Source organism: Lepidochelys kempii, chromosome 22 (assembly GCF_965140285.1).
Source record: "Lepidochelys kempii isolate rLepKem1 chromosome 22, rLepKem1.hap1, whole genome shotgun sequence".
Lineage (NCBI taxonomy): Eukaryota > Metazoa > Chordata > Testudines > Cheloniidae > Lepidochelys > Lepidochelys kempii.
Window position 1 is genome coordinate 22,193,504 of NC_136401.1, and position 17,853 is coordinate 22,211,356.

Consider the following 17,853-nt stretch of genomic DNA (forward strand, 5'->3'; position numbering starts at 1 on the left):
AGATTTAAATGATGACACAAGCTACAAAGCAATGGCACATCCCGCCCCATTTTCGCTCTTCTTCTTACATTTAGAAATGGAAACACAACAGAAGGTCAAAGGGCGTTTTGTTGTGGGTTAAATTAAACTCCTACCAGGGCATTTCAGGAATTCTCCTAGAGTCACCCAAACTTCACAGAAACTCCACTGTGGGTTTTTTCAGTAAAACCGGTTACCTAAACACAGCTGATGAGTAGGACTTTGGAGTAATACCACAAAGCAGCTCTCTTCCATCGTCCTTATCAGCACATCAGGAAGTTTCCCCTTGTTAGGTTCAAGTTTAATTTGCAGCATTTGGCAGAGGGCTGGATGCAACTGTTTCTTTCAGTGACACAGTAGAAGTTCCTGTAATGAAAGGAGGAACTGACCCATCTCAAAGTCCAGAGGAAATTCCACCAGTGGGGCACATTTTTCCATGGTATCAGACAGCTAGAGACGTGAAGGGTGGTTACATCTGACTTTTGCAGGAAGGTGCAACTCACTCATGCCAGCAGCATTTCTGCCTATTTTTGCCACTTCCAGTGGGCTTACTTCATAATTTAATTCCAGCTTTGGCTAAAGAGAAATGCTAATTAGGGCTCATTTTTGCTAGCACCTTGAGTGGTCTCTTTATGGCAGGTTTCCGCATATGGAAAAGACCCTCCCCAATGGAATAACGACATAACCATATACACACACACACACTCACACATCTCTGATATGTCTATCTATGCCTGCCCCTCAAGTGCTCTCGTTTGAGGCCTCCTTTCTTTTCAGCCATCAGGTTGCACTATGTAAATGATTATGCTTACTCTTCCCAACCAACAAGATGGCACATGTGCAAATTCCTTTCAACCAACAGGCTTACAGTATGTAACTAAATGTGGACGCCTTCCAAACAATAAGATTAAAGTATGTAAATATTTAAGGGGACCTAGGAGTACAAGGAGAATCTGTGGCTCTGGATAACTTGTGTCCACTGTCCAATGTCCCAGGCCCACCATTCAGCAATGAGCTGCGTGTAGGGTAGCCACGGAGCAGAGAGAAGGGTGAGGGTAAGAGAAGTGGGACAAGGGGACAGGGAAGAGAAGACAGGAAAGGGAGTGGCCTCTGCCATTACAAAGCCGTCGGTCCATCAGTCATCGTGCTAGGATAGATGGACAAATTAGGCAGACAGACGTGCGCATACAAACACAGGGGCGCAGCTCTATGCACGGCTGGAATCCAGCTGAGAAACCTGTGGGAGCCCTGTATCATTTAGGAACCTCCCACCCCCAGAGGCAATGGCGGATATTAGAACCAGGCTTATTCCAGCCTTGTAGAGAATAACCCTGTCTCTCTGGGTCCTCGTACTTCACCATCGGGCTGTCAGTATCCATCTGTTGTCTCTGGTTTCATACTTGGATTGTCAGCTCCTTAGGGCAGGGACCAACTTTTGGTTTTGTGTTTGTACAGTGCCAAGCGCAGTGGGGTCTTGGTGTATGACTGGGGGTCCTAGGTGCTACAATGATACAAATAATAAAAATACCAATTTTAAGGAACACTTTTTCCAAGCCAATACCCCGAGGAGTTGGGGGGGAGGCAGGAAGGAGGCGAATTTCATCTGGCCTCACTAATCTGGTCTATAAGGGCTGAACACACTCCCTCTGGCTGGCTCCAGGCCCAGGCTGCTACCAGTTTCTCATGTGCAGGAAGTGAGCAAAAAAGCCACAAGGAGTCCAGCCCCCAGTTGCTGCAGCCAGTCTGTAGCTCTCCAGTCACCTCTCCTTCACTTCTCTAGTCCTACTGTGCTCAGGAGTATTTACACAGCGCCCCCGCCCCACCCGCAGGAAGGGGCCATGAGAGAGGACAGCTTCTTCCCCCTGCCCTGACTTTTACCTGTTCTGTTTCCTGTTGATGTCCCAGCTCAGCGCAGCTGCAGGTCTCCAGCACTCTCAGACTTAGCACCCTTCTCGCAGTCCTTCTCTTGTGGTTGTAGCTCTGCTCCCCTGCAAACCCTGCCATGGAGCTAGTCTGTTTTGATTCTGTTCTCATGCCTTCTGCTGAACTAGACCTTTGCTTTTTCTTTGTGTTTTTCCTTCTGAGAAAACATTTTCCCATACATTGTTCAAAAATCCCTTCCCTTATGCCCTGCCCAACCTGCATGCAATCCGCCTAGGGCACCTACCTGCCTATCAAAACCAAACTGCCACAGGGCACTTTCCTGGGGGGTTATTTCTGTGTTCGTGGGACAGTTCATTTGTAGTAAGTTAAAGGTGGTCACTCTTGCTGCTGATGATGACATTTATTGGCAGGTTTGCATTGCACGGCAGAAGAGGCACTGTTACAAAAACTCTGCTTATGGCATGTGTTTGTACGAACACGCTGCAGCCCAAAGGATGCAGAGAATACACAAGTGCACAGAGCAATGAAAGCTGGTTCTGCTGCTCCCTCCCTCAGTGCCGGAGACACTCTCATTGCTTGCAGATTGTCTCCAACTCTAGTCCCTGAGCCTCCTTCCTGCAGTCTGTAGCGAGCTGAACGCCTCTGCGAGAAAGCACAAACGCTCTGCAGCTGGGGACACAAGGGCGCAACCCACGATTTGACACTGCTTCTGACAATGTAGCTGACAATCACAGATAACATATCCTAATGCCCATACGTTTCCCTAGCAGTCACTGCACTGCACTGCCCAAAGCCAAACCCACAGCCATGACAAGAAGTGTTCAGGTAGACAGAACAATGCTGTTGGAGTTTGATGCCTCAGAGTCTTTAATGAATGGAGCATCCCCTCAAGGTAGGTCAGTGTTCTTCACTCAGGCATGAGGAGGGGAAATGCCTTTCCCGAGGAGTCGGAGGGAGCCAATGCCCAGTGCAGGGGTAACTTGGGAGTTCCTGCCTCCTCACCCTTTGCTCCAGTGTCTCAACCACGTTTCTCCTCCCGAGGCTGGAGTTTAGCCACACGCTCGCTTTCCCACCCCTCTTATTTCAATGCTGTTCTGGTGATTTCCTATTTTGCCAGCAGATATTGTTGCTCAGACACGCACACCCTACCACACCACTGCTCACACGTGGGGCATTAGGGGACATTCATGTCCTGAAGAGGGCAACCAGAAAACCACGAACAAGCATTTGGGGCTTTTGTGAAGTATTTGCTTTCGTTATTCATGTTGTACGGCCAAATTTCCATGTTTGTTAATTTACTTCACTAAAGAGGGAAGTTTGTTGCAGTCTCATTTTGTACAAGGCATTTTCCCCACCTGTACAAAAATAACTATCAATTTCTGTGGCCCATCAACACATTCTGTAACCTTCTGCTTGCGAGTTTTCTGTGTTCCCTGTTTATTTTGTACCATGCAAAGAGTTCAGCAGAGGGCCCTGCCGCCCTTCTTCACATGTGCGTGCTAACGATGAGTGAGTCTTGCCAGGCACTAGATCCTGGCACACAAGGAGTTAATTGCCTTTGCCCCAGTGTATTTTGCATGAGTGATTAGTGGTGGAAAGCTCCCAAATCCAGCTCTACAGTGTGAAAATACAGGTCCCAGTTCCATATAAAATAACAGCATGTGCCTTTCTCTAGCACAGCTCCAGAGAGGATCTCAAAGCGCTCTACAGACAGCAACGAGCTAAGCCTGGCCATACTGCCGGGGTTATCATCGCCATCTCCTGAAGCTTCCACAGCAGGATTCCTGACGCCCAGCCCCCTGCACTAGGCTGCATTGCGTCCCTGCAGGAAACAATTCCACAGCAGAGAACGGTGGGAACAGAATGGCTTTCCTTCCAGCAGCTCCCAAGCTGCACGGGTGGAAGTGCAGTGTGGGGTTCAGCACTGAGGAATCTCCCCAGACTCCAGCCCTGGTGCAGACAAGGGAAGCTGAGGTGTGCACTGGTGTCTCTTATCCCCGTTTCAAGCAGGAGGAAATTGAGCCGGTGCACATGCAGCTCTGCTAGTCTACACTTGTAGCTTGCACTGGGTGCGGCTGCATCAGGGCTCACTCCCAATACAGACATGGCCCATGTTTCCCTCCCCACCCCAGGAAGTGAGGCACAGCCGAAGAAATTGAGGATGATATAGTGGATGGAGAAGTTATTTGAGAAACAAAAATTGCAACACTTTCATTTCAGTGGAAATGGAGCATCTGCTTTTTGGGCTCCTTTTCAAAGAAACCGAGAGCCCAGGAATTCCCCCAGCTTTGGTGACCACTCGAAACTAGGAAGAACCCCACACCAAAGCTGAGCACTGTTGAAAATGTGGGGGAGTCAGACCGGAATCAGAGACTATGATGGTTCCCGTTTACACAAAGACATTGGCCATCTTATTTTGGGCCTGGGGCAGACCAGATTTGACCCATGGTCCTAGTGCCTTGCTCCCTGGGCCAGGAGAAGTGGAGAAAGCTGCATCCCTTGGAAGGAGGGAATGAGACTTGCTTAGCCAATCCCATGCCCCTGGAGTCACCAGGACTGTCCCCACGGGAGCAGGTCCACAAGACTCCAGTCTAGTCCTCCTGACCTGACATTTGGGTGCTTGGGAAATGGATTCCGGGGGGTGAACAGAGCAGGGTAGGATCCCTGTCACTGGGCAAATGGCACAGCAATAATCCTGAAAATAAAGGGTCTGGGAACAAAATTGCTCAGGGGCATGTTTGATTTCACACCCAGAGAACACCCTGCCACCGGCACCTCCGTATGGGGCAGCCCTGCCTGCAGCCAGCACATTGGCTGCATGTACTTGCCCAGCACGCTCATTAAGAGCAAGCTACTTTGGGCACAGAGCAGTTGTATCTGGACCTGGCCATGGAGAAGGGATAGCACAGCATGGAGCCAATCATAGAATCAGAACTGGAAGGGAACTCGAGAGGTCATCTAGTCCAGTCCCCTGCACTCATGGCAGGACTAAGTATTATCTAGACCATCCCTGACAGGTGTTTGTCTAACCTGCTCTTAAAAATCCCCAATGATGGAGATTCCACAACCTCCCTAGGCAATTTATTCCAGTGCTTAACCACTCTGACAGTTAGGAAGTTTTTCCTAATGTCCAACCTAAACATCCCTGGCTGCAATTTAAGCCCATTGCTTCTTGACCTATCCTCAGAGGTTAACAAGAACATTTTTTCTCCCTCTTCCTTGTAACAACCTTTTATGTACTTGAAAACTGTTACCATGTCCCCTCTCAGTCTTCTCTTCTCTTTAGACTAAACAAACCCAATTTTTTTCAAACTTCCCTCATAGGTCATGTTTTCTAGACCTTTAATCATTTTTGTTGCTCTTTGCTGGACTTTCTCCAATTTGTCCACATCTTGCGTGAAATGTGGCACCCAGAACTGGACACAATACTCCAGCTGAGGCCTAATCAGCATGGAGTAGACCGGAAGAATTACTTTTTGTGTCTTGCTTACAACGCTCCTGCTAATACATCCTAGAATGATGTTCGCTTTTTTTTGCAACAGCGTTACACTGTTGACTCATGTTTAGCTTGTGATCCACTATGACCCCCAGATCCCTTTCCACCATACTCCTTCCTAGGCAGTCATTTCCCATTTTGTATGTGTGCAACTGATTGTTCTGTCCTAAGTGGAGTACTTTGCATTTGTCCTTATTGAATTTCATCCTATTTACTTCAGACCATTTCTCCAGTTTGTCCAGATCATTTTGAATTTTAATTCTATCCTCCAAAGTACTTGCAACCCCTCCCAAGTTGGTATCATCTGCAAACTTTATCAGTGTACTCTCTATGCCATTATCTAAATCACTTATGAAGATATTGAACAGAACTGGACCCAGAACTGATCCCTGAGGGACCCCACTCATTATGCCCTTCTAGCTTGACTGTGAACCACTGATAACTGCTCTCTGGGAACAGTTTTCCAGCCAGTTTCCAATGCATTACTTCTCTGTAGATGTGGACAAGCCCCTGCTCCTGGGGCCAGGGAAGGTGCCGCTCCCACATCTCTGCTCCGGAGCAGGAGGGGGAAGTGCTCAGCTGTTACTTTGTGGGCAGCAACTTGGTGCTGGAGAGGAAGTCACTTCCCTCAGACACCATGCCAGACTGAGGCCATGAGCAGGCCTGTGAATGGGGGAATTGAAACAGGAGCCTGGGGAAAACCCAGGATTTCCCACCACCCAACAGGCCTCAGTCATGGCAAGGGTTTTTCTGAGGGGAAATCTCAATCCCCTGGACAGGCCTGGAAAAGCTGGCCAACAGCAGGACAAGAGATGGCACTAGATAGACCAGTGGCTGCCTGGCTCCCGGGGAGCAGCCCCACATTCTCCAAGCATGAGGCACCAAGGCCAGTGGGGCAGCAGACCAGCCAATAGCTGCCTATCCTTGTGCCCTCTCCTACCCAGGGACTGCGACACGCCGGGGCAGCATGGTCAGCCGGGCTGAATGTGGACAAACCCATCTGCTTTTCTTCCACTCTGGAAGCTTTTTCTGGGATGATCAGCTGTGCACCTCTGAGCTGGGTGTCACCCGGAGGAGTTGGCGAGGGGCCATTTAGTGCCAGCCATCACTGTGCTGTTACCTGGGGCTCTCCCAGTCTGTCTGTTGGGCCCACCTCATTTCTCACGTGATCCTGAGACAGCAGGCTCCTCAGGCAGGGACCATCTCTGTCCTGCGTCTACAGCACCTAGCAGAGCCCTGATCCACAGCATGGGGCCCTGCGTGCTACCAGGATACCAATCATCAGCAGTGAGAAGTGGGACAAGGAGATTTTTCCACTGGGGAATGTAGGGAGCTCCCCAAAAGCCACCCACCCACCATGTTGTAGTGACTCTCAGCCACTGAAGAGCGTGGGCCTAGCACAGGGAGGGCAGGGATGCTTTCTCTTATCAGCCCTTGTGACCCAAACCAGGCTGCTGCCTGAGCAACAGTGCCAGGGATGGAACCAGAGCCCGGTGAGAAGCTGCAGTCCAGCCTGTCACTTGCACCTCACTGCTGCTCTGATCCCTTCTCAGCCGCACACACAAGCTAAGGCGGCCACGTCCCAGCCCAGTGGGGATGGACAGAGAGACAGCGCATGTAGTGGATAGCAGTATCCTGAGCAAAGACACAGGGAAACGGATATTGCTCACACAACCACCTCTGCAGAGCCAATGACCTGTCATGAAAGAGGGGAAAGGTTAGGTTCCCAATACACATGTATTTCTGGCAGGCAGCAATGCCCTGGGGTGCTGGTGGGAAAGGGCTCTCCTTGAGAATGCTGAATTGGGGTGAAATGGACAGGCTGTCTGGGTACAGAGAGGCAGGTGTGTCCAGTCACAGAGGACAAGCCCATTTCCCAGCTGTGTACCTGACACCTGTTCTCATGTGTATTCACTGGGTGTTTTCAGCAGCAGCGGGGCTGATGAAAGAGGGAGCTCCAGCTGCTTGCTCTTCTGGCCCAGTGGCTGACCCAAAGATCACAAGGCCTGTCCTGTGCAGCCATTTAAGGGGACAGTGAGTTGAGGGTGGGCTGTAATATTTTATGAAAAAGCAAGAGCCAGGTACAGAGCTGCCCTCTCCCACCCTGACTCACCTGGCCTGGGCCAGAGAGCACGGCCCCTCCCCAAAGCCCATGCCTATGATCAGAGGAGAAGGCAGGAGAGGAAAGCAGACTGCAGTGAAAAGAGCTGCAGGAGAAAGGGGACTGCCCCACCCAAGGTTTATGAGTGGCACACGCCTCCCCAGTTTCAAAGAGACTTTTTTATGTCGCAGCTGAATCAGACTGAGATTCTTAGGAAGGTCTGAGATAAAGACGCCCACGGCTAATGATCAACCGCCCTTGCTCCCTGCCCTGGAGCGAATGAACCACTGCAGCCTCACCTTGCAGCATCAGTATCTCTGGCTTTGCAGCGTCACATGTTCCTGTCATGAAACCGCATGTAGCCGCTTCCCATGTCGCTCATGGAGCCGCTGACTGTGAACGGCGGGGCCAGCTCCACTTCCACAGACTTCAGGCTGCTAAAGGGAGCCAGAGAGAGGCAGATGCCTGATGGAGCTGCTCCAGGACATTAATACACACACACGATCTGTTTGTACCAGGGGCTGCGTTGACAAGTCCTGAGAAGCCCAAGTGCTGCAGACAGTTATCCTGGATGGAGCAGACTGGAGCCACCTGTGTTACATGCAGAAGTGCCCCGACAGGCCCCAGCATCCCATCCCTGGAATCTCCATCTCAGGCTGAGGGGCCCCATGTCACCCAGATGCTACAGATGTGCTAGTCCAGAGGCAGAGACCCGACCCCACCTAGGGTTTGGGTCCGAAGCTGAGTCAGCACTGGGCTTGGCTCTGGCAGCTGAAATCTGGAAGCTGTTGGCATGGGACTGCAGCCCCAAATGCAGCTCCCACCAGTCAGCGCACGGCACTGCGTCTGGGCTGCTGCCTGACACAGGCAGGCACGAGGCGTGTTTAGCAGAGTAATGGGCCCTGCACTTCTGTTCCCGCCCCGCTCCTGGGACACTCACAGAAAAGGCAAGAGCAGGAAGAGCCCAGCACCTCCTCCAAGCCTAACTCTTCCACCAAGCACCGGGCAGAGACACACACATGCACTGGCCACTCCTCCCCCCAGAGCATAACCAGGCTCTCTGACTCTGCCTAGTGAGAGCGATGATGGGGAGCTGTTCTCCTCTGGCTGGCTTAGCAGATAACACTGGGGAAAACTGCCAAACTACCCCGCTCCTGCCCTGAGGAGAGACCTGAGGCAATTCACCGCACACGCCTGCCAGCGGGCATTAAATATACTCACCGGATGTGATACAGGTTGAAAACAAAATTAGGGCCTGGGCAGCAAAAAAGGGAGAGAGGAGACCGTTAGGGGGATGGAGAAGGGCTGCAGCCTGCAGACTACACAATGCACCCGTATCCACGGCATGGAGTAACTACAAGGCACTAGGAAGCAGTAGGTGAGAATTGCCCGTTCCTGGCCTGCACTGTCCTGACTTGCCTGCTTTGTGCATCTCGCTGCATATCAGACAGCGAGAGCGAACGGTGTCCACAGACCCAGACAAGGGGCGAGGTGATGTGTGGAGGGGAGCTCCCTAGGCACAGACAGTGACCCCTCCACTCCAGAACCCTGCCTGCCTCAAGCCCCATTCTAACCACCCTGCAGACCCCATTGCCCGTTATCCCTGGGCGGTCCGTGCTCCTGGACAAGCTGAGCCACGGGAGTTCTGGCTTGGCCTCTGGGTGTCTGGCATCATACACAGCAGCTCCTTGGGGATGATCTACCCAACTGAGGCTGCGGCCACGAGGCTGCTAACTCAGACCAGAGGCCATTTGTTCCTCGCTTTCCCTCACTCTCTCTCTCGGTGTGGCTAAAGGGACAATAAGGGTAGCACAGTCCGTGTATTTGTGGACACAACGGGTCAGCCCCACAGCCGTGTGTGCCATCACACACTCTGAGCAAAGCACGAGTTAACAGAGCAACTGCTGCTCTCAATGCGGGGTGTAAATTAGTACAGAGGGCAGGAACCTTTAGCTCCCCATTTACCTGCAAAAAGGCCTCTCTGGATAATGGAATGGGTAAACGTGCCATTGGTGCAAATGTCAGTGCTGATTTACACCAGTTGAGGATCTGGCCCTGCATTCTGGCTGGGCCAGACAGTGCCCCAAACATGCAGTTCAGCACCCCTCCTAAAGAGCCCGATGACTCAAGGCCTTTGGTCTCTAGCCCGCAGACACTGACCCAGGGGGTCCCTTGCTCCCGCCAGCTTGCTCTAGGATGGTCCCAGCCTCTAACTGCCAGCTGTCCTGCCAGACGGGGCCAGGAGCTCATGCCAACCAGGGCAGCTGAGTGGCATGAGGTGGGGGCTGTGCTGATTCACCACGTTCAGCCCCTCTGGCTATCCGCAGCACCAGCCTGGTTTGCCTTTGTCTGAAAACAAGCCATGCTGTTGTCCTGGATCCTCGCTAGTTGGTGAAATTACGCGTGGAGGCTCTCTGTGAGGATAGATAAAGTCCAGGAGTTTCTCTGCTCTGAAACCTTTCAGGTTCATATAACCCTGCCCCTTTTCTCTGGTCCAGGCCAGGCAGGTGTGCTATTGACAGGCATTGCTCCAGCATGCAGCACTGGGACATTCTCGAAAAGACTGAAAATGGTCTCCGGCTCCGGGAGCTCAGCTGCTTTCAAGGCAGGCTAGTAGGGTGGCCAGGGCCCTGGCTGGGGCTCATGAGCGCTGCATGAGTGGGGAGCTAGTGGACTATAGGAGTTCAGCTCCTCCCTTTGTGTGCTGGTCTGAGTCACCGGGAACAGTCACAGAGCTTCCCAAAGCCGAATGCACCCAGCGCTCCTCTTGGAACAGCTGCACTGGCCTCTCCTGACTCACTTTGGACGGCCTCACCCTGGGATCACACAGAGAGGCAGCCCTTCGAGAGCTAGGGTTCCACTCAGGGAGCCTTTGGGTCTGAAAAGCCAAGCTCCCGTCTGCTCTGCATGGGCACTAAAGATCCAGCTTTGCAAGACAGAGCTGGGTGCCCTGGGGTCTGTCCAAAACCTCCCACCTTCGTAACATCCTGGCTGATGCTGGGTGCTGCTTGTCTGCTGCCTCCTCCCAAGACTGGAGCAATTCCTGCCCACAGGTAGCTTGTTGTGCACACGGGAAATGGCAGGTGCTGTCCACCATTCTGAGTCCGAGAGCATCATGCAGCAGGGGACAGACGCCGGATGCTGCGCTCCTGGCCCTAGTCTCAGTGGGACAAACGCTCCCTGTCTCACTCAGCAATGCCTGACAGCACAGGGACTCACACACCTAGCACACAGCTGGCTTGGGTCTGGCACTGGAGACACAAACATAAAATCCTTGTGCGGGGTCCCGTGGGAGCCCCTTCTCTGACCAGGGCGCTGTCCCATCAGCAGCTCCCATTGTCTCGGGGGCAGCCCCGGCTCAGAGTCAGACATGGGACCGTACATGGAGAAGTTCAGAGGGGACTGTGGTACCTGTGTAGGTAGAGGCTCAGTATCTGCCTCTGCCTAAGGCCTTCTCCACTGGCCCATACTTACGACGCCAACCTGGTCCTCTCAGGTACCACTTGAGAACGGTGTAGCCAAAGATGCCTAGGAGCAGCAAGGCCAGGCCGATGCCCAGGATAAGCCCGAGGATGCTGATGGGCTCGATTCCTGCAAGTCAGAAACAGGACATGCTCTGCCAAGGAACATTCCCAAGGCGCTGGGGAGGTGACCTGGAGCTCTGGTGCTGCAGGGAGATGGGTCCCGGAGACTGGGGTAGGCTACAGAGCCCTTCCCCGCCAGGTCACCAGCTGCGCTGTTCTTCTTAAGGCATGGTGAGATTGTGCACAGCAGTACTGCTATGTAGACAATACCTAACACGGCACAGTGGAACCAACCCTCTGGGACTTCTTGAGTCTCAGGGATCCAGGGTTGTTCTTAAAGCCCCAGCTCTTGGAGTCACGGGATTGTGGGAGAATCCCAGCTTTCATTTTTAAAGAAACTAAGTCCTCTCCTGTCTGACCACCCCCCACACCCACACCCCACTGGCTCAGTGGGTCCAGGACGATGGTCCTTGAACATCTGCAGCAGTGACACGGGGTATCTGGTAGGAAACACCCTTGGCTCCCTGCTTGTTCCCTTTGACTCCCATGGAGAAGCAAGAGTCTCCTCTCCATGTTGGGCCTCCCCACCCCTCCTTTATCTTGTCTAGTTAGACTGTGAGCTCGTTGGGGCAGGGACGGTCTCTCACAGCACCTGGCACCATGGAGCCCTGGCTCAACCACGGCCTCTCAGCACGCCCGTCATACGCACCATGCTGCTAAGGAGGGACGGGAGCTTTGGGAGACAGGAGCCCTGCACTGGCAAGTGCAAGGCGCCATGTTTGCTTGCAGCTCCCCCACGTTCACCCCAAAGGCAGGAGCGGGATGGGGATATTTGCAGGTGTAACAATCCCCGTGCTGGAAAATTGGCCCGGGAAGGGAGTGTGACGTCTCTACAGTGAGTCTGGGCAGCGTAGGAGACCCTCTGCCTTCAGTCTAAACAGGAAGCTGCACTGGCCATAAACAGGATTCCTCATTCCTCAGGAGCAGGACCCAGGAGCTGCCAAATTCCCGGCTATTCCCGGCCTACGTTTACCGCCAGGAGGTGACAGGGTTTGACCTCGGCTCTGGGAGGCCCGAGGGTCCCCTGGGCTCAGACTGCTCACTCACATCTCTGCAACTCCTTCCCGGCATGGCCAGGCCCTGCTGCACCTGGCTGAGACTGGGACACGGCCATGGGGAAGGGCCTGGTGCTGAGCCCAGATAAGGGATGTCCTCGCTGGACGGGGGAGCAGCAGGGAGGGCAAGGATTGTGGGGCCCCCATATCAGGGGGCAGAGCCTCCTTGCCCTGCACAGCACAGCATGCAGCCTTGTGGGGTCCATGGATTCCCCTGGCCCCTCTGTCCTCATGGGCGCTCATTCAGAGGGGTGAGCCTGCCCTTCCTGGGACATGCCCCTTGCCACGCCCATGGTCCAGCCATGGGAGAAGGGCCGGGAGCACGTTTAATTTGTATTTCAATCAACACAAGTTAGCACAATTTGTCTGTCAGCCTGAGTCTGCACGTTTTGGCCCAAACAAGTCAGCTCCAATCCTGCCTGCATGCCCATAGCCCAGGGCAGGAGCAATACCTGCTCCCTCCCTCGTCCCGGACAGGGCAGTCACAGGTCCGCAGCACAGGGGAAGCAGCCAGTGGTTGCCTGCTCTCCTCTGCTCCCCAGCAACCCCCGTGGCCAAGGCTGCTCAGTCTCCGGCAGGTTTACGAGAAGCGGGACGGTGGGGCGAGAGTTGTGAAAGCACAATCATCATGGGGGGCGACGGGGGCCAGAGACAAAACTCCAGGCTGCTGCAGCAGCCTCTGAGCCAGCCCTGGACACACTCAAATGTGTGGGGCAGAGCTGCCCAGTGTTTCAGGCACTGGGCCCCCGGCGCTCTGGGGAGGCTCCTGGGTCCACCTGGGATTCAGCCCCTTTGCTCAGCATCACCGCACCGCCCCCAGGAGCCAACTGGGACCCTGCAAGCGTCAGCGGCTGAAGTCTGGGCCTGGCTGAGGGCCCCCCTGGACTCCCTTTCACTGCCACTCTCAGCTTCAGCAGGGCCTAACTCCCCCCATGGCTCGGTTCCTGGCATAGGAAGCCGGACCCAATGCGTTAGGGCATGTGTAGGGCAGCTCCGTGATGCATCAGCCCCCTTAGTGCAGCGAACAGCAGCGTGTCTCCCTGGGTAGGGCAATTCCTGGGCAGCTGGCACCCTCTAGCGGCCATGTCCTGCTGTGCCAGTGGAAGCTGTACCCACCCTGAGAATTGAAGGAGCCCCAGGCCAGCCAAGCCCCAGCTCGATGCTGTCCCGTCCCATCCCCACTGCTCCAATGTCCCTCTCGCCCCCGACTCTGAGGGCACCATCCTGCTGCGGGGCTGGGGGCACAGACATGGAGTGGGGGAACATGGGCAGGGCACTGGGGCCCCTGCAGCAACCCTTTGATAAAAAACGCCCCCGCAAGCAGAAGGGGGAGTGGGCTGATCTCTGCCTCAGAGGGGAGTCACCCCTTTCTGGTAACCCAGTGGCGACGATTCATCCCAGGGCTGGGGCAGATACTTCAGAGGCATAAAGCTTTGCCCCTGGAAGGAACCGATGGCCCCACAGCCCCCATCCTTGCAGCGGGCACCCCCTTTCCAGGGACCCTGGGGCCGAGGGGTCCATATAATCAGCGAGTATCCCAGGGTCTCCCCAGTCATGGGCTCCATCCCCTGCCGAAGAGCAGCTTCCTAGCCCCCTCTCCCTGCTAGCCAGGCACCTCAGTGAGTGCTGGGCCAGCCACAGGCTCTGGGGGCTCTCTGTGGGCAAAGCCGAGCAGCACCCCCCAGCTCTTTGCGTCACTTTAGCTGTTTTCCTGGGCCGTGTGACACTGATGGGTCCGGTGAGCTCAAGGCAGGCGAAGGGGACCCGCTGACGGCCTCAGGTTCCAAAGCACTGCCCACAGCCTGAGCCTGGGACTGCGGGGGGCTTCCCCGAGCCAGCTGTTACCCGCAGCCTGGGCATCTGGGCCACACACCCAGTGCGAGGGAGATGCCCGCGGGCTCGGCACTCTCAGCCCCCAGCTTGAGTCATTGCCTCAGCTGTGCCAGGCCCCTGCTCGGGAGAGTGGTAACCCCCTAGCTGCCAGAGGCACTCACCCCTCAGGCAGGCAGCCCCCCAGCACAGAGAGCGACCAGCAACAGGGCACCGGGCGGCTCAACACAGGGCCACTGCTGGTGGAGGTGCAGGGGCTGCAGGAGAGAGAAAGGCCCCTGTGCATTCGCATCACAGCAGGGACGGGGACGCTGCTCACAGGTGACTGCCTCTGCCCTACCACAGTCAAAACCCCATAAAGAGCTGCCCAGGGGCCGCAGTTTGCAGAGAACAACAAGTGCTATCAGCCCTACAAAACCCAGGCGCTGTGCTGCATATCGCTGAGCCTCGTCTACTGCAGGCTTCTTCTCGCTTCACTGACGCGTGAGGTCTATACAGCTACACCGGTCTCTGTACCAGCCGTCTCCTCGGAGCTGACACAGCTGGTGCCAGTGTTCAGACACCAAGCTCTGCCTCCCACTTCAGCTGGGCTCAGGGAACTCAGCATCTCCTCTGTGCCTGCCATGCCACCCTCAGCCCTGCAGTCACCACCCGCTGCCCAGTTAGCACCCAGTTCAGCCACACCCCTGCAATGGCTTTCCCACAGACACGGCACTGAAGCCATTAACCCTTGATACAGAGACTGGAACACAGCTCGGTAACGAGGTTTGGGCCCATATGCAAAGCACGATCAAACCAGGAGTGCCACGAAGCTCCTATAAATAGATGAACTGCAAATGTGGAGGATGACTATGGTATAAGAGAGTCCTCCAAAACAGTCACATCCATGCTGTGCATCGGCACTGGTGCACGGTTTGCTTAGCACAGCTCTCAGACAGAAAATCCCTGACTGTACTGGTCAAGAAATGGAGAAGGAAGCCTGCCAGCAACAAGCGTGGTTGGACACAGCCATTGCCAGCACCATGCAGCTTTCTGCAACTCCAGCACTGCCAACTTTTGCTGTGTAAGCCAGTGGTTTTCAAACTTTTTTCATTTGCAGACCCCTAAAAAATTCTGAGGGGAGGTGCAGACCCCTTTGGAAATCTTGGACAGTCTGCGGTCCCCTCAGGAAATCCACAGGCTGAAAACCAGTGGTGTAGGGTGTTTTTCATAAACCCCAGCTGCTGGAGTCATGTGATGATGGGAGACTTTCCTATTTCCTGTTTTTAAAAAGCAAGTTTCTAACCCTTGTGTTTTCAGAGCAGAGCTTGGAGACACGACCCCTAAAGGCTCAGAAACCAGAAGGCCAAGAAAACAAAACCCAAATTATTATTTTTTGTTCCATTTCTTATGTATCCTTATAGTGTATAGACCATAACTGCTGTATATAACTGTATATGACATTGGCGTAACTATTAATGATTTCACTACATGATGCATTTTATTATATAAATCCTATGAATTTGCAGCCCATCTCAGGATCTGGCTGGGGTCAGGGATGCTGTCACTCAGTCACACACCCCAACTAGCCAGTTTGGGCAAGCACAAATCTCTAGTCAAGAATTTCCCACTGTCTGGTCAGTGAAAAGTACAGTAATGCATTGGCTGGTGTGCTAATGGCAGGAATAAGAACTGTTCTATGGTGTGTCATAGACCCCCATGCAGCTGACAGCTAAGGGAGATTCTCCTAGGGGCCTATGCTTTCAGAGCAGGAGGAGCTGAGTTCTGCCCCTGTGACGTTATAAACAGGCACAATGTACCGCACGGTGACAGCTGTGACATCCTAGCTGGCCACAGCTTCTCACAGTGCCCGAGAAAGACGCCTGCAGGGTTTGTCGATATCATGGAGCATCCGTGCCACCTTCCAGCTCCTCTTGCCATGCAGCATAGTAAAGTGGCCCTGTCGCTTTGATGTCAGGGCTCTCCCCCCATAGACTGCTCTGTGGCCTCTGAAACCGCCCAGGGACTGGAATACTCCGGGGTAGCCTGGAACAGCTTTGTGTCTGGGTCAGATCCCCACGCCGTGGCTCAAGGGCAGCAGCATCTGCCAGCTGCAAGTTCCTATACCGAGGCAGCAGAGAGGAAGACCTAACAAGCAAGCTCAATTTAGATAAAAATGCCCCTGGGGTGAGAACATTTCCCCAGGAGATCACAGTGTCTGCACCGTGTGCTAGATCCCAGGTAACATTTGCACAGCCCGGTGAGACCCAGCTAATGCACTGCGGAGATGCGGCTCCTGGTGCTGTCTAACACCCCCGCTGCTTTCAGAGGGCACTGGCAGAACTTGTTGGAGCCGAGTCCAGATTTCCTGCCCACGGCTAGGCAAAGCAGGGCATAAAACAGAGTGGCTATGCATGGGCGCTCCTCACCCCCACACACCACAGAACCCGCTCCACAGCCGCTTACTCTGCCTCACCTGGGAACATGGACAGCACGGTCTGGAAACTGCAGGGATCCACTGAGCACAGCCCCCAAGCGCAGCTGGAACCGGGGAGCAGCAGGCCTCCAAATGCTCAGACACTGCAGTGCTGGGGGCCAGGAGAGAGACTGAGGACCCCAGTCCCTGGTCTCAGCGTGTCACCACAGCAACCACAAGGGCCACCAAATCTGTTCTGATCTGGGCTTTGCATGCACAAGTGCTTGACAGTGGGCCATTGCACCGCCCTGCCCCACTGTGCCTCCGAGTCAGCCAGGTATGAAGCCTGACAGGAATCCTTACTCCGGACGGCCGGAGGAAGATGTGGAGCCTTTGCTTCAAGGCGCTGGCTTGCACTCCCCCCCCCGGCAGGCAGTGACTAAAAGCCAGTGCTGGCCAAGACAAAAGGAACTGCTGGTTTAAGCCCAGAGTTCCTCAGAGCCAGGTGTTAACTGCATCACAACCAGAAAGACGCGAAGTGTGGCACTGGGCCTACGTGGGGAGCAGCCATCATGAGTCCCTGTTGGCCTGGGCCTGGATTGGAATCAGTGAGCCAACCCTGTTACCAGCTCCTTGAACCACCCAGTTCTCTGAATTAAACCGGCCTATAGTGCAATGCTGCTAGAAAAGCAGCTAGGTAAAAATGGCACCCATTGACCCCACAGCTCCGCTCCCTGCGTCTCAGAATCAGACCTGCTCCCTGTTCCCTCCTGTGACCAATCTATATGGATACAGCAGAGGGAGCTGGGTTCTGGTCTGCCTCACGCATCATCAACAGAGCAGCCAGGCCAGCACCCCGGACAGAACCTTTCCTGGGGGATGCGAAGAGCAGGAGGGGCTCAGCAGGGGGTTGGAGCCTGGATGAAGTTTGCTGTCCCGGTGGGGAAAAAAGCCATCCTTTGACTTGCAAACTGAGCATGTTCTTACAGGGCCCCTGGAGCAATACAGGGCCTGTGGCCTTCTGACTGCTGCTGTACATGACCAGAGAATGGTCTGTGCAAAGTGCAAGCCTGCACAGCAAACCAAGGGGGCCGGGTCTACCACCAGATCCACCAGCACTGACAGGCCTCATTTAGGGGCTCCTGGGTCACTAATTTCATGCATCAGTTCAGCATGTTTGGAAACCTAGGGCCGAGCTCACGAGCACAGAGATTTTGGTAGTTTCAGTGCATCATCCGCGTAGAGATCTCTCAGCATCACAAAATCCACCATGCTGCGTGGTACAGGGAGCAGTCTTCACATGCAATCTCCTGCATCCAGAGTGTAGCAGAACAAGACTGAGGTGCACTGGCAGAGGTGGGGGGCAGAGAGCCCCGGGCTGGAATAGCAAGGGGGCTGCAGGTCAGGACTGAGGAGCATCAGCAGAGATTAGAGAGGGTGCCTGGCTGCAGCCAATGTTCTAATCTTTCACCTCCTCCAACAGCATCATT

At 54.3% G+C, this 17,853-nt stretch overlaps 1 protein-coding gene across 1 annotated transcript; it reads right to left on the reverse strand.

Moving 5' to 3' along the window:
• Window positions 1–1,631: 1,631 nt before the first annotated feature.
• SMIM35 (small integral membrane protein 35) lies at window positions 1,632–14,593 on the reverse strand. The gene is made up of 5 exons (XM_078849858.1): window positions 14,485–14,593; window positions 10,974–11,090; window positions 8,721–8,754; window positions 7,799–7,936; window positions 1,632–2,571 (listed from the first exon to the last, which is right to left on the reverse strand). The coding sequence occupies exons 1-4, from the start codon at window positions 14,591–14,593 to the stop codon at window positions 7,831–7,833; spliced, it is 366 nt and encodes a 121-aa protein (XP_078705984.1). The 3' UTR covers window positions 1,632–2,571; window positions 7,799–7,830.
• Window positions 14,594–17,853: the final 3,260 nt, after the last annotated feature.